This window comes from Periophthalmus magnuspinnatus, chromosome 4 (genome assembly GCF_009829125.3).
Source record: "Periophthalmus magnuspinnatus isolate fPerMag1 chromosome 4, fPerMag1.2.pri, whole genome shotgun sequence".
Classification (NCBI taxonomy): domain Eukaryota; kingdom Metazoa; phylum Chordata; class Actinopteri; order Gobiiformes; family Gobiidae; genus Periophthalmus; species Periophthalmus magnuspinnatus.
The window spans coordinates 19425309-19440667 of NC_047129.1; the positions used below are offsets into that span (position 1 = coordinate 19425309).

Sequence of the window (15359 nt, forward strand, 5' to 3'; positions counted from 1 at the left end):
AGCCAATCAGGACACAGAACACAATGCACGTTTATGCGCTGTAAAAAAAAAAAATCGGTGAAACAGCGAGGCCACGAAAGGTGAACCGCGATATAGTGAGAGATAACTGTACATGTCTTTTTATTATTTTGCTTTTGTTATCTTTACTTGCAAACTGCTTTTACATTATGTCTGTATCTCTACTGTATCCTTTCCATTTGCTCCTCACTGAAGGCTTGCGTCAGGACTGTGCTGACTGTGTGCGTCGCTGGCCCCTGAGGTTATGAGGAGAAGCTCCGATTCCATCCGATTCCAGCCCAGCGGCTCTCAGTTTGATGTGGGATGCTGCTTCTCTAATTGCCTTGGTCTCAGATTTGTAGCGTTCATATTCTCTTCTGCGTGACCAATAGCTGACCTCACCTCCCCCCGTCTCTGTATCTGCTCCTGCTTCCTCACACTGCTCCCTCCCAATCGAGGTTATGGGCCAATATACTGCCCTGTAAAGCCAAAGCGCTCTATAAAACACTGCATGCGAGCAGATGAAAGTATAGGAGGAATGAGGAAGAGGAAAATGGGATCTTTTTGTTTAATTTAGCCGTGAGTCTCTGTGGTGCAGAGGGCTGAGGTCATAAAGACTAAACAATCCAGTAACTTTACAGAAAGGAAGGCTAGCAGTTTGAACTTTTCTTGAATATATTTGTTATAAAAGGGAACATAAAGTCACCAACAGCCACATTCCTTATGAAATTTATACCATTTAGGGACGCACCAATACAATATCGGAATCAGATATCGGCAATAAGACTATCTACTGGAGTGTTTTCAGAGTTGATTTCTATTTACATGTTCTGTCGTTACTTAAAGCTAAATAACACATTTGGATCAGTTCTGTCTTATTTTATTTTTGTTTTAAGGAAATAAATGCTGTTTTTAGTCACTGGACTGGTTTTGATTGATATCGCGTATTGGCAGACACTTAAATTATTATGTTAAAGTATCGGGATCGGAATCAGAATCTGTTTTGAAACTGAAAAAGTTGGATTACTGCATCCCTCGTGTCTTTATTATATTCTGCTGTGGATATTTGTGTCGTTGCCTGTTTTGGCTGCAGATGGCGCTCACATAAGAGTGATAAGATGCATGGGTCTGACATGGGGTGAACAATGAAAAATATATATTGAATTTACTTTTCTACGACAAGAATTGGATTTGCAGTTGTTTTACTTTCAGGATTCTGTTCAAAATGTACAGTTTAAACTCGTTCATGGAGCAGTAACATTTGAGAGGAGACTGAATTATATCCTGCGGCTCTTATCGGCCTTACTTTTCCTTATTTCCTGAACTCCTGTCTGATCTTAAGGCCCTGTTTGAGTTTGAACAGTTTGTATGATGGGACTTTCTCTGACGTTGCCCCCAGACTCTGAACAAACTGCCCCCCATATGCCACAATCACAGACTTTATCCTGTTTAAATCCAGGCTCAAACTGATCTATTCAGACTTAAACTCTCAGTAATGGAGTGACACTTTGTACAGTGTATTTTATTTCACTATTTAAAGTTTTGCATGTTTTTATATTGTTTTGGTTTGATCGGAAAAAACTTTGGTCACCTCGAGTGTTCTAAAAGGCCCTAGAAATAAGTGATTGATCGATTGATTGATTGCTAAACAAATGTCCAATTCAATAAAATTTCTATAGCACATTTAAAACAACTTCAGCTCCCCAAAGTGTTTCACATAAAAGTCAACACAAAACTAATATACAGATAACATAATACACAGGAAAAGAACAATAACACATCAACATATCTTGGGTAACTCATATTAAATACCAGGGAGAAGGGGTGGGTTTTCAATTGTTTGCAGAGATCTAACCACAGGGTAACAGATTTTATACAGTTGAAACATTAGCTTTTTTTCCCCTCACTGTCTGGCATGAAATCAGGCTAAACCTTTCCTGTTTTAGGTCAATTAGGATTAACAAAATTATTTGTTAATCCATAGAATAATGAGAGAAGGATTTATTTGGTCAATTTTTCATGATTTTCTTCAAAGTCATAAGTTTACATCCATTTCAGTAGTATTTGGTTCCATTGCCTTTAAACTGTGTGACTTGGGTAAAACATTTTGGATATTCTTCCATAAGCTTCTCACAGTAGTTGGCAGGAATTTTGGCCCATTCGTCCTGACAGAACCGGTGTAACTGAGCCAAGTTTGTGGGCTGTCTCGCTCCACATGCCTTTTCAGGTTTGAGGTTAAGATCAGGGCTTTGTGTTGGTCACTCCAGAACATTGACTTTGTTATCCTTGAGCCTCTTTGTAACCAGTTTGTCAGTATGCTTCGGGTCAGTGTCCATTTTGAAGACCCATTTGTGCCCAAGCTTTAACTTCCTGGCTGATGTCTTGAGATGTTGCTTCAGTATTTCCACATAATGTTCTGTCCTCATGATGCCATCTATTTTGTGAAGTGCACCAGTCCCTCCTGCAGCAAAACAACCCCACAACATGATGCTGCCACCCCTGTATTTCACATGGGGATGGTGTTTTCAGGCTTGCGAGCTTTCCCCTTTTCCTCCAAATGCAACGATGCTCATTATGACAAAACAGTTCAGTTTTAGTTTTGTCAGACCACAGATCATGTCTCCAAAAATTAAGGTCTTTGTCCCTGTGCATTTCCAAGTAACCTGGCTTTTTTATGTTTCTTTTAATCCTGGCAGAGTGGCCTTTCAGCTCATATCAGTACTGCAAATAGTGTTACTAAAATATTTACAGTTTTGCGATATCCCCTGATCCAACACAAAACCTGCAGCTAAAGTTTGTGAATGCCAGCCCTACTACTGCTGCACGAATGTGAGACTAGAACATACTGGAATCCACACCAGGCAGGTGGTCACACTCTTAAGCCTGATCAGGGTACATTTTCTTCAGTGAATCACTTGAATGAGTCCTGTATCGATCCCGCCTCCCTCTAAGTCTTTACAGCACACTTTGGCCGAGCGATAAACCTTTAGTGTGTTCAAGCAGCCAGACTCTTCCAGATTTATGAGCAGCTCTCCTGGCTCCAACTTCACTTCCATTATGTCTCTTCACAGACGATCAGCTGCTCCGGACGCACTCTTAAGTCACTATCAACTCACACTCTGCCAAAAACAAACTGACTTTTCAATGGGAGGGATTAGCTCTCAGCATATGTTTATCTCTGCAATCCATGTTGCTCTTATCTCGTGCTGTTTATTTGTTTAAGTATGTAATTAGCAGGGATTAGGCTAAGTAAAGACGGAACAACATGGCAAATCTGGTGTTGTCCTTCCATTTGCTGTTTTTAGGCTTGTATTTGTGGATCATAGTGGCTTATATCGTGTTTGTTGGGTTGTTCGGTTGGGCTACATTATATTGGAAAATACAAATATTGAAATATTGACTAAAATAAGGCTCTCAATCTGAATTTTCACTTTAAAATTTTTTTAGACACATTTTAGTGAAAAATCCGGCTTTAATCTCAGTTTAGTCACTGTTAAATCAGTCCTATTGTGCTTGTGTCTCTATAGTTATAATCTGTGACACTGGTGGATCATTTTGTTATAATTTGCACATTTTAAATCACAATATTCATCTAAAACGACTTAATAAAAGAAACAAGTCCACTGACTCTTCCGTGTTAGAAAACTGCGTTGCCCAGTGGGAGCTGACGCCGCCATAAACGACATCACAACAAAGCACCACATGCTATCGGCGCCCCCTATGGAAAACAGCACAACACTTTTTTTTTTCATTTGTACTAAAACGATTATGCAAGACTGTCGAATCCTACAAGTATCACTGATTACAAAATAAAACTGGAGAAGGAAGTGTGTACATCACAGTGGGCGTGTACTGGTGGAGGTCAAAAGGGGTAGATCGGCAAAATGGCGTCTTGACTTACTTACTCAAACATGAATCACTCCAAATACAACTTCCGAGGCTCAATGAGAAGAAATGTCTAGAACATGTTTAAAACTTCTGAAAAGTTAATTTTGCAGAATAGGTCTGATTTAAGTTTTAGTTTGGGCGCTGGTATAAAAAGTTAAGGCATAAATATTAGTTTTTATTTCAGCAAACTTCGCACATCACAATACAAAACTTAGCTATGAAATTTTGCATTTTTTCTCACTGTGTACAGCCCAACTTGGCCGCTCGTTTCTGTCTGAAAGTCTGGCATGTGCGTGTGAAGTCATTGTTATTCTCAGCACAGACCGGCCCAGACTGCATAAAACTCTTAGCTTAGCTCTCAATCATAGCACTTCATCAATCTATGTAGGATGCATACTATTTAGTACGCTCTAAAGCTGTTTAAATGCATGCATGTCTCCTCCTTTGCTCCGCCGATAGCTAAATCATGCTAACCCATCCAGCCCTCGCCCATCCATCACCCGTCGCATTATCACATACGCCCTAAACACACTCCATTTTGACTTATAGCGACACATGACTGCTCTTACATTTCATCCATGGAAATCATAATAAATAGATTATACTAGCATTAGCTTGTGTGCACAAAGTAGGCTAATCAATCAAGTTAAGCGCTAGCGAAGATGCTAGTCATGCTCCGGCAGAGTGGTAGAGCGGTCGCCGTGGTGACCGACAATGCTCCAGTCTCCTCCCATCTTGTGCGGGCAAATTAAGAAGGCAGTTAATCACGGGCTCATTAGCATATAGCGACCGGGCCGGCTGCTAATGGATACTTAGGGTTTTCATGCGAGCAGAATTACAAGTCAATGAAATGTTATGCGCTGGCCTTATTTACAGAGAGGGAAAAAATATTGTTGGGAACTAAATGAGTTTTTCTGACCCGAGGACCAGGGAAGCTGATTTGCAATGCACAAATATTAAAATGCACAATACTTTACGAATGCACAAATATTAAAAGTGATTTGGAAGATCGCTAATGGAAGCTCGCATGGATTACACTTTCTGATGTGATGCTACTACACTGGACTTTTAACATGCACTAGTGATGGGACTTTCGGCTCTTTTATGGGATCCGAATCTTTTGGATTCATTTCAAAGATCTATTCAAAAGGCTGGCTGTTTCACTATGACAGAAGTCGATGTGAGGCTCATTTAAACAATAAACTAAGGCTCAGATGTGTTTAAAATGGTTCAAACTGAGAGTGGGAGTGTGTTTACCCTTTGGAGTTACGCGGAATCAAAATACAACTTTGCGCTACAGTAATAATCATTTTAAAACTAACTGTTAATATGATCATAGTGGGAGTCCCTGCTCAGACTGCTGCCCTCGTGACACGACCCCAGAAAAGAGGAAGAAAATGGATGGATGACAGTTAATATGATTCCAAATATGTTTTTCTGTTCACAAATCTCTCCCTCGTGTCGCCTGCTCTGCTTCTGAACTGATTCTTGCTTTTGTTCAGCGTGAATCAGTGTAAAAATGCATAAAAATGAGAAAGAGAAAGAGAAAGATTATCCTTTTTTTTTTAAATGAGATCCGGATCCAAGTGTTAACATTAAGGAATCGTTTAAAAGAACCGACTCGTTCACTAATGTGCACTGCCAGTCAGAAGTTTGCACACGGCTGTTTTTCTTACAACAAGATACAAAACAATACATACAACTTCACAATCCTGATGCGATGTGCAGTAGTTTCTTCAGCGGGATGCACACCGATATTGTTGCGCTCTGAGTGACTTAGCGTGGAGTGCAAAAGGAGGGGTACTCAGAGTGTCAAAAATTAAACAGAAACTTTTTAAAATGTTAACAAGTTTTTTGTTTCAATAAATAAAAAGTCACATGGTGATGTAAATATGTGTGTGTGGCAGTTCACACCCCAGAGAAGTGTCATACCTCCTCTTAAGTGCCACTTGACGAAATATTTTAACTGCATACAAATATATTACATATGAATACAGCATGGTAATTTTTAAAGACTTGTATGATTTGAGTTTTGTTAAAAGGAAACCACAGTAATGGCTTAATTCCACATATTTTTAATTATTAAATGGAAACTCACTAACTGACATTAGTTTTTACAAATCCCTGAGAGTGCACTCAGCAAAGAAGTTAATATCTCTAAAACAGGAGCATAATTTCACCATTTAATTTCAGCATATTTAGTTTATACCAAATGTGAAGTTCCATTGTTTGGACGTAGAGTGAGAGAGAATAGGCATAAACAGCAAAAGGAGTTCAAACCATAGAAAGTATATAACAATGGACATAGCTAACCTGCTAGCTGCCGTGTTCCAAACAGGAAGTTGGCATGGGCGCACTTCTGGCTCCATTAACTCCAGGTACCTGATTTGTCTGTTATTAATGTTCATATTTTGATTTACAGACACAATAATGAAATAAAAATGAACATTAATACGAACATTTTAAAACCAAAATGACAAGTCTGACAGCACCAGTTACAGAGAGAGGGGGCACAGTTTTTCAATAGAAAGTGAATTGGAGCCAGAGTCAATGGAGCCGGAAGTGCGCCTATGATCACTTCCTATTTGGAGCGCAGCAGCTAGCAGGTTAGCTATGTCCATTTATATATATATACAGTCTATGGCTAAGATAACATAACATTTTGCAGAGTTTTTCTTTTATTTTGACACAGTTCTATACATTTTTGGTTTAGTCTCAGTTTAAAACCAGGTTTAATCTTGTTTTCGTACTAATTTAGTCCTGATGAAGTTCAGGTTTAGATCTGGTGATACTCAGGAAGCCAAATATAATCTTTGGCGTTAAATGTCTCAGAATCCCTGGTCCAAACACCTAAAACCAGCCTCTGTAGTGTCTGATGAACCACAGAGCCAGACTATGTCCCTATTTGTCATATTTTGATATTTCCCAGAAGCCAGTCTAACTCTGTCACTGCCCTGACCCCATTATCTGCTCTTTGTACATCTGCCCACCTGAGCTCCAGCTACGTCCAGCCTCCATCCCTCATTACTCCACCCACAGATGCTGCTCCTCCATCTTTGCTTCAGGCTTTGGCAGGAAACAGCAGCAGTCCCTCCTCACATCCTACAGTTTATGTTTTTACCCTGCAGACAACCTGTTTACTCTATAAGATGATGGACAATGTGTTACTAAGCTTTTAAAGTCCTTTCTTTTCTGTGTAGAAGTACATTTAAAGCTCCTATATTACACAAAATGTACTCTTGCGAGCTTTAAGTCATGTTCTAATGCTGTTACCTCCTCAAAAACACACCTGGAGTTGTGTTTTGTTTCATTCACACATGTTTAAGTCTGTCTACATCTTCAAAGCTCAGAATGCTCTGTTCCACCTTGTGATGTCATGAAGTGGTAGTTTTTAAGATAACAGTTCCTTTTACCTTTAGTTCAGTTGAGATAGGCCCTGAGAGAGATCGATATATTACTCAAACATGCATGGATAACATCTAAAACCTCTTCATACATGTTTTTGATACATGTTTTGAACATGATAAAAAGCTAAACGGTTTAGTATAATACCCCCTCTTTAATGTTAATATTAAAAGATGGGGCTTGTTCCTTGGTTAGACCTGGTTTCCAATTAGTCTGGTGATTATTCAGTTCAAGTCGGACGTGTTTTGATCCTGTATCAGATCAGGTTCAATCCTTTGCTCTAAAGTTGCTTTGTGGCTTGTTGCTTTTTGATGATGGTGTTTGGTGAAATAAACCAGGCTCTTCTAAATCACATTATAATGAGGCTTTTTACTGCACAATTTAGTGGCCATTTAACACTCCACCCATTGTTGCTGAGGCACCTGCTAAGACCAGGCTACAGACTCTTAAAGAGGAGGTATTCTGCAAAATCAGCCTTTTAGAGCTTCCATGTTATAAAATTGTTCCCCCATCAAAATCATGTCTGAAGAGGTTTTTTATGTCATCCATGCATGTTTGAATAGAGTCTGGGAGAGATTGCTAGATGATTCAAACTCTCCTTATGGTTAGCTGTGAGATTCTGTACAAGACTCCACCCACAAGCCTACGTCACCCATGCTCCCATATGACAATTCTCCATAAATATACAAAAACATGATGCAGAACTGTACACTACAACTTCACAAATCTGATGTGATGTGCAGTAGTTTCATTATTGCTGATTGTAACGTGATAGCGCTGTGAAGGAGGAGGGGCTTTTGACTCAGAGTGTCACACTCACTTAGTCCACTTCTTTATACAGTCTGTGGTACAAACGTATTCACTTGAACACTTTTCTTAGGTTTAAAAATCATAATAAGTTTATTTAATACTGCTATTTGCCGTGTTTGTAAGCTAATGCTAATCAGACATTGCTGAATGCTTCACAGTCAATCCTTGTTACCCTGTTTAACCTCTGTACTCTGTCTGAGTTTACGTGGGTGGGTGGAATCGTTCGTCTGGACTCACTACGATGCCTAATGGAATCATAATCTTTACAATAGCCACATATTAATATTTAAACATGGCACTTGATGAGGCTGGGGATGCCTTTATTCTTTATTTGACAGTAATCCTGGGGGGATGAAGCTGATCGTCTCAATCACGTTTGGACTGCCGTTGTCAGCCGGAGCTGTGATGTTCCAGGTGAAGCGTTGAATCATTCAGGAGACAGTGGCTCTATGGCCGAGCTGAGCCTGTTCCCTTTAACCCAGCTGTCAATCACACTCTTATTGGTTTGGGCCCCTGGAGTTTACACAGAGCTGTGAGGGCTTATCGTTTTCTATAGCGTCTGCTTCAAAAGAAAAGAGATTTGTGACACAGTTTGTTTCCTCACACATGGCTGATATGGAATATTCTGAATACTTTTTGAAAACCATGATGTGTTGATGAGGGAGGGAGGCTGGGTGAGTTCATTTCTGAATATTTAAAACCCCCAAACTTCTGTGTAATTTACACAGTTGAGAATAAAGTGCTAGTTAAAGGTACGCCCTCTTACAGATCTGACCAGTAGTGTGGTCTGGTGGCATCATCTACTTGTTTCCATAGAGATAATAGATAAATTAATGCCATACTGTGAAACATTCTTGACAAGAGGTTGGCAACCCTTGACTCTGGAGTGTTTTCTTTTCCATGGAAACTGTGTCCAAATGGCTCTTTGGGTGTTAAAGGTCACCGACCCCTGATCTAGACAAAGCAGTAACATCTCCATGGAGACAAGCAGGTCTTTTACAGACATAGCCATGGGTTTCAAAATGATGAACAAAAATTAGGACCTTTGCGTTGTTGTGGCAATTAACAATTTAATAATAATCATGTTTGTAAATTGTAGTAATTACATTCACTTCATACTCAATGGTGGTTACTATTGTAGCCACAGCTGCCCTGGGAAAGACTGACTGCAAACCCCCGCCATCGACCTCTCGGACAACCATCACCAGCAATCATTCACACACACACACACACACACACATTCATGCTACACTATGTGGGTAAAGTGTCTTGCCTAAGAACTTGGTCCCAGCGGGAATCAAACCTCAGACCTTCAGGTTGGAGGGACCACTGCTCTAACCACTGAGCCACTGCCACCCCTCAAACAAAACATCCAAAATATCTTAAGAATTGATCAATCCTCAAATCCTCAAAATGTTGCCTGTAAAAGGAATCTGCACAAACACAAACATATTTTTTATAAATCTATAGTTTTGTAGAATCAAACGCCCCAGAATAACACGATGTCGGCCATGTCGTGTCTGACCTGCACATCTGGAATCCCACACACTCACGATGGCCGATGTCTGAACGAAAACAATTTTTTGTGCAGCATTTCCACCGACGCGTATGTACAGCTCTTCAAGGCCCTATAGCCCCATTGAGCGCTCGCATCCCACTCCCTATAGACCGCCACTTAGTTCAATCTCCCCTGTCAGCCATGAATTATGCGTCTCCATGTATTCACCGCCCAATTCTCCTTCTCTTCATTCACGCATTATCGCCGCTATGCACGCCCCCCGCTGGTATTCAGAATCTGTTCATTCAGTGGTCTGGTGGAGGTCCGAGTGTCAAAGCCGGCGTTGGCTGTAAGAAGCGCTCGTACAGATATGACAGTGAATATTGTTCCTAAAGGCCAGGACGAGACTCATTAAAGGTGGAAAAATGCAGAAACATGGACGTATCTGACAATAGAACACAAAGGAAGCGGACTGGTGTAAAACTGAAATATTAGCAAGCGCCTTTTTAGTTAGCGTGCTGGAAGGGAAGGTGATTCTGGCCTAGGCTGGCAATTCCCAGCATCCCTCAGCGGGGGTCTACTTTGGAACAGAGAAGCAATCTATTCAGAGCCGTAAAAAATCGTGATGAAAAAAGAGGAACGAATAGAATAAAACAAGAAGAGGCTCCCGTAGGTGCCGTTGAGCTGGGGTTGTAATCAGAAACAAGAGGACTAGCCAAAAACGTAACCTTTATATTTGAATGTTGGCACAGAGTTAGCTGAGAGCGCTAATGGTCACGCAACTGGGAAGGTCTCGGAGTCTCAAACTTTATCAGAGTAATGGAGTTTATAAACTTTAGTGCTGAGTTAGGCCCCACCTCCAGACTGACGGATCGGATTAGTGAAGTCTCTAAATCCTGGAGGTGGTGGTGAAGAGGGAAACATGGAGAGGCTGAGGCGGCTGGTGTTTTACTGCGACGGTGGAGATGAGGAGACAGTGAGGAACAAGGAGAAAGAGTTTGTAAAACAGCAAAACATCCAAACGCCCTCTTTCCCGTCTCAGTTTTGGCACAGCTCGCCTTTAGCTTTATGCAGTCATTAAATGTTCTGCTATCGATGATGAACTAACAGGTGAGGGATTCTGGCAGGTTTTGAAGTTGCCCCTTATCAATAAATTTTAATACTCGCTTTAAAATCGATTAGCACCTGGAGGTATTTTTCGTTACAACCCTAATGGAAAACCTTTGACAGACCCAATTTACACTTACCAATCCACCAAACTCGTTTCCGTCAGCTCTCACAGACGAGGTGGCCAACGCCGGGACCCCAAAGGACCAATATGTTTAAGTGATGAAGCTGAGTTGACAGAGTTGTAATGTATTCCAGGTCACGAGTCCCTGTAGTGCGGAGTGTACGGCGTGTGTGGTACAGACACGGGGAAGTGGGATGCCCGGGGACCCATGGTAAATTTGATGGATTGGACATGTGTGTTTTGCCCTCCCAGAGCAATATAACAGGAAACACGTGTAGGAACAATGACGGTCCGTGCTGTAATGGGCCGGGGTCCGCTGGGGCCACTTCACTTTGCATCTGTGTGAGAGCCACAAACTGACGCATCAAAACAACTTTTATTAGCTGCAATAACTGACGGTCCGAATGAGTCATGAGAGTGAAGGTGTTTGACAGAAACAGAAAACACTGATTCACCTTGTGATGTCATCATGTGGTAACACGGAAAGTGCTCCACTGTGTTTTTACTCTTCACACACCTTCACTAGAATCATTTCAGACCTGGAATTGTCTATCTCTACTGAACTAAAGATAAAGGGAGCTGTTAACTTGAAAACTACAACTTCATGACATCACAAGGTGGAACAGAGCATTTTGAGGTTTGGAGAATTAGACAGACTAATAATAATTATAAATGTTACTCAAACATATGTGAATGAAACAAAACAACTCAGGTCTGTTTTTGGTGAGGTAACAGGATTATTACAAGCTTCTTATTTTTGTCAAATGGAGTTTTGCTGTTTTAGTGCACAAACAGAAGCTTCTTGGTGATCTCTGTGGTCAGATGTTATTAGATCTGACAAGTAGTTGAAATGTTAGAGGGTGTATGTTCACTAACCAGAAACTTGGCAAGTGGAACTCCCAAGACTTTTGTGGTGTCCAAGGGCAAGACACTTAACATGATGCTGCCACTTTGTTAGAACTTTACATGAGAGTGATAAGAGACAGATGGCAACAATCCAGAAATGTTTTACATTTTTAGAGAAAACTCAGTCCAATATTTTAAACTATAGTTTAATATATCAGGCATAGAATAACATAACATGGCATAACATCACGTAACGTAACATCACGTAACGTAACATCACGTAACATAACGTAGCGTAGTATAGCATAGCATCGCATAACATAGCATCGCGTAGCATAACGTAACGTAACATAAAGATAACAATTACAGGTGGTGTTATTGTTCAAAAATACATTTAAAACCTGCATTCTTACTGTGAGAGGACTTGCCTGTCCACAGATCTGACATCTGACATCATTTGTGGAAGTGTGACTTGTGTTTTTAGAGTTGTGTTGTTAAACTCATAAACCTTCACTAGGGAATAATTTGCATAATTCCAGGGTTGAATTGCCAATCTCTACTGAACTAAAGATAAAAGGAGCTGTTAAACTGGAGCTTTGGAGATGTAAAGTGCTACTCAAACATGTGTGAATGAAACAAAACACAACTCCAGGTCTGTTTTTGAGGAGGTAACAGCGTTAGAACATGGATTATAGCCCATAAGAGCCAGTTTTGTGTAATACAGGACCTTTAATTGTTGAGGCCTTCTTTAGACTGCTCTGCGTCTGCTCTCAGATGTTAGCCTGTTAGCCTGTTAGCCTGTTAGCTTGTTAGCTTGTTAGCATGCTTCTTGCTGTGTGGGGCTGTTTTCCTTCACTCTTGTTTTTCTCTCTCTCTGTTGAGTGTCTGGGTAAATTGCAGGGCTCTGGGGCAAATTGATTCAACAACAAGATAACCAAGTTACCCAGCAGTTCAACTGAGCATATCTCTCCTCTCTCTCCATCCCTCCTTCTCTCTGCTCCATCCTTCCTTCTCTCTGCTCCATCCCTCCTTTTCTCTCTCTCCATCTATCCTTCTCTCTCCATTCCTCCTCTTCTCTCTCACTGCTCCATCTCTCCTCTCTGCTCCATCCTTCCTCCTGTCGCTCTATCCCACCTTCTCTCCTGCTCTCTGCTCCATCCCTCCCTCCCTCTCCTTCTCTCTAGTCATTCCTCATTCTCTCTGCTCCATCCCCCCTTCTCTTTCTCCTTCTCTCTCTCTTATTCCTCATTCTCTCTCTTCTCTGTTCCATCCCTCCTCTCTCTCTCCTTCTCTCTAGTCATTCCTCATTCTCTCTGCTCCATCCCCCTCCTCTCATGCATCCCTCCTTTTCTGCTCCATCCCACCTTCTCACTCTCCTCCATCCCTCCTCCTCCATCCCTCCTTCTAACTCCTCCATCCCCTCTCCTCTCGCTCCATCCCTCCTCCTCCATCCCTCCTTCTCACTCTCCTTCTCACTCCTCCATCCCCCCTCCTCTCCTCCATCCCTCCTTCTAACTCCTCCATCCCCCCTCCTCTTGCTCCATCCCTCCTTCTCTCTCTCCTTCTCACTCCTCCATCTCCCCTCCTCTCGTTCCGTCCCCCCTCCTCTCATGCCATCCCTCCTTTTCTGCTCCATCCCACCTTCTCCCTCTCCTCCATCCCTCCTCCTCCATCCCTCCTTCTAACTCCTCCATCCCCTCTCCTCTCGCTCCATCCCTCCTTCTCACTCTCCTTCTCACTCCTCCATCCCCCTCTCCTCTCGCTCCATCCCTCCTTCTCACTCTCCTTCTCACTCCTCCATCCCCCCCTCCTCTCGCTCTATCCCTCCTTCTCTCTGCACCTCCACCTCTTCCTCCTCCTCTGTTCTTCTCTTTCTACTCCACACCTTTCGTTCTTTTCTCTAACCATGTTCGTCGCTCTGTCCTCAGGCCGACAGACCTGTCCTCCAGAGAAGTTCGATTGTGGGGGCGTGGCCAGTAAGTGTGTGTCGTTGTCATGGCGATGCGATGGCGAGAGGGACTGTGAGAACGGCGCCGACGAGGAGCAGTGCGCAGCTGGTGAGTCTGCTTCATCTTTTTAGACTGAAAATGTTTGAGAGGCGACAGAGACAGAGGCAGTCAGTGTGTGCCCACCAACTGGAGGGTTGTCGGTTCAAACCTGAAGCGTGAGCTGCTGCTGTAGCATTGAGCAAGACACTTTTTCTCATATGGCCTGTTCTCGGGCAGATGTGGCTGACTGTGTCTGAAGAAATGGCATCTACTGTAATAAAAATTAATAAATTAATACAATATTTAATAATAATAATAATAATAATAAAGGTGCACTATGTAAGTTTTCTGGTGAAGTAAAACCATAGATTATATATTATATTGTATTGTATATTTTTCTGGACATAGCTAACCTGTTAGCCGCAGCATTCCAAATAGGAAACGATCATGGGCTCGATTTCGGCTCCGTCAACTCTGGCTCCAATTCACATTCTATTGAAAAACTGTGTCCCCCTCTCTCTCTGTAACTGCTGCTGTCAGACTCGTCATTTTGGTCTTAAATGTTCGTATTAACCCGCTCTACATGATCCTGGGGTTTTTATTTCACTATTGTGTCTGTAAATCAAGATATGAACATTAATAACAGACAAATCAGGCACCTTCTTTCCCCGAGGTCACTCCCGCTCGCATTAGCAACAGGTTTGATTGACACTTTGGTTGCTATGATACTCACAGCCAGAATTCCAAATATGTAACTCGGCTCCAGATCGGCCCCTATAACTGCTCTAGCCTCGATGAGCTTCATCTGGAGCTGAACTCTGTGGATGACGTCCACTCACTTAGTCCACTTCTTCATACAGTCTATGAGTAAAACATATCTATCTTCTGACCTGGAATTTAGACGTTATTGAACTGAGCAGTGACTTTCAGATCCAGTGTGACTAAGATGGGATAATATTGAACTTTTTAATCATATAATTCACTCATTGAGGTTGCATTTCTTGCCTTAAGCCTCAACAGATTAATATCCATAACAATGTAATTTATATATGCATTGTTCTTAGACACATTTATCGAGTCGTGCAGTGGCTAATGGTGTTTTCAGAGCATTCTGGGGTCAGCCTGCTCGTTCGATCTGGTTTGTTTAAAGATTAGCCATTATACTGAGGAAATAAGGCTCTTTATTGTTCTTACTTTGAAGACTTTCAGATATATTTGTCTTGAGGGACGTGAGTCAGAGATCTGCAGACAGAAGCATGTGTTTTGAACTGAAACCTCTTCGAGTTTTTTTTTTTTTTCCAAAGGAAATAAAAAGAAATAATACACAGCAGTAGAAAATGGATGGATTTCATCAGATTAATTAAAAAGTTGAAAAATGTTTTACTTTAAAAAAACGCTTTGAAATCGTGGTGTGATTATGTGATGTGAGTGTTGTGAATGTGTCTGGTTTTGTGTTGTTGTGTTTCTTATGGGAATTTATCAATAGAAGCAGTGGTGGAAGAAGTACTCAGATTTGTTATTTATGTGAAAGTACAGATACTGAAACAAAAAAATACTCACATAAAAGTTAAAGTATCACATGAGTCTTACAGATACAGATTTGTGGCAGCTGTCTCAAACAATAATAAAAAATACTTTCACTTTCACTTTTCAGTCCAGTTTGTACATGTAGTGCAGCAGAAAGTACAGATATTGC

The 15359-nt window shown here is 41.4% G+C and overlaps 1 protein-coding gene across 2 annotated transcripts in view; it reads left to right on the plus strand.

The window, feature by feature from the left end:
- Positions 1-15359, plus strand: part of lrp8 (low density lipoprotein receptor-related protein 8, apolipoprotein e receptor) — a 269034-nt gene that overhangs the window by 151763 nt on the left and 101912 nt on the right. For both annotated transcript variants that reach the window (XM_033965471.2, XM_055221522.1), the window contains exon 4: positions 13604-13732. In XM_033965471.2, coding sequence (XP_033821362.1) covers positions 13604-13732 — 129 coding nt within the window. The remainder of the gene's footprint in view (positions 1-13603; positions 13733-15359) is intronic.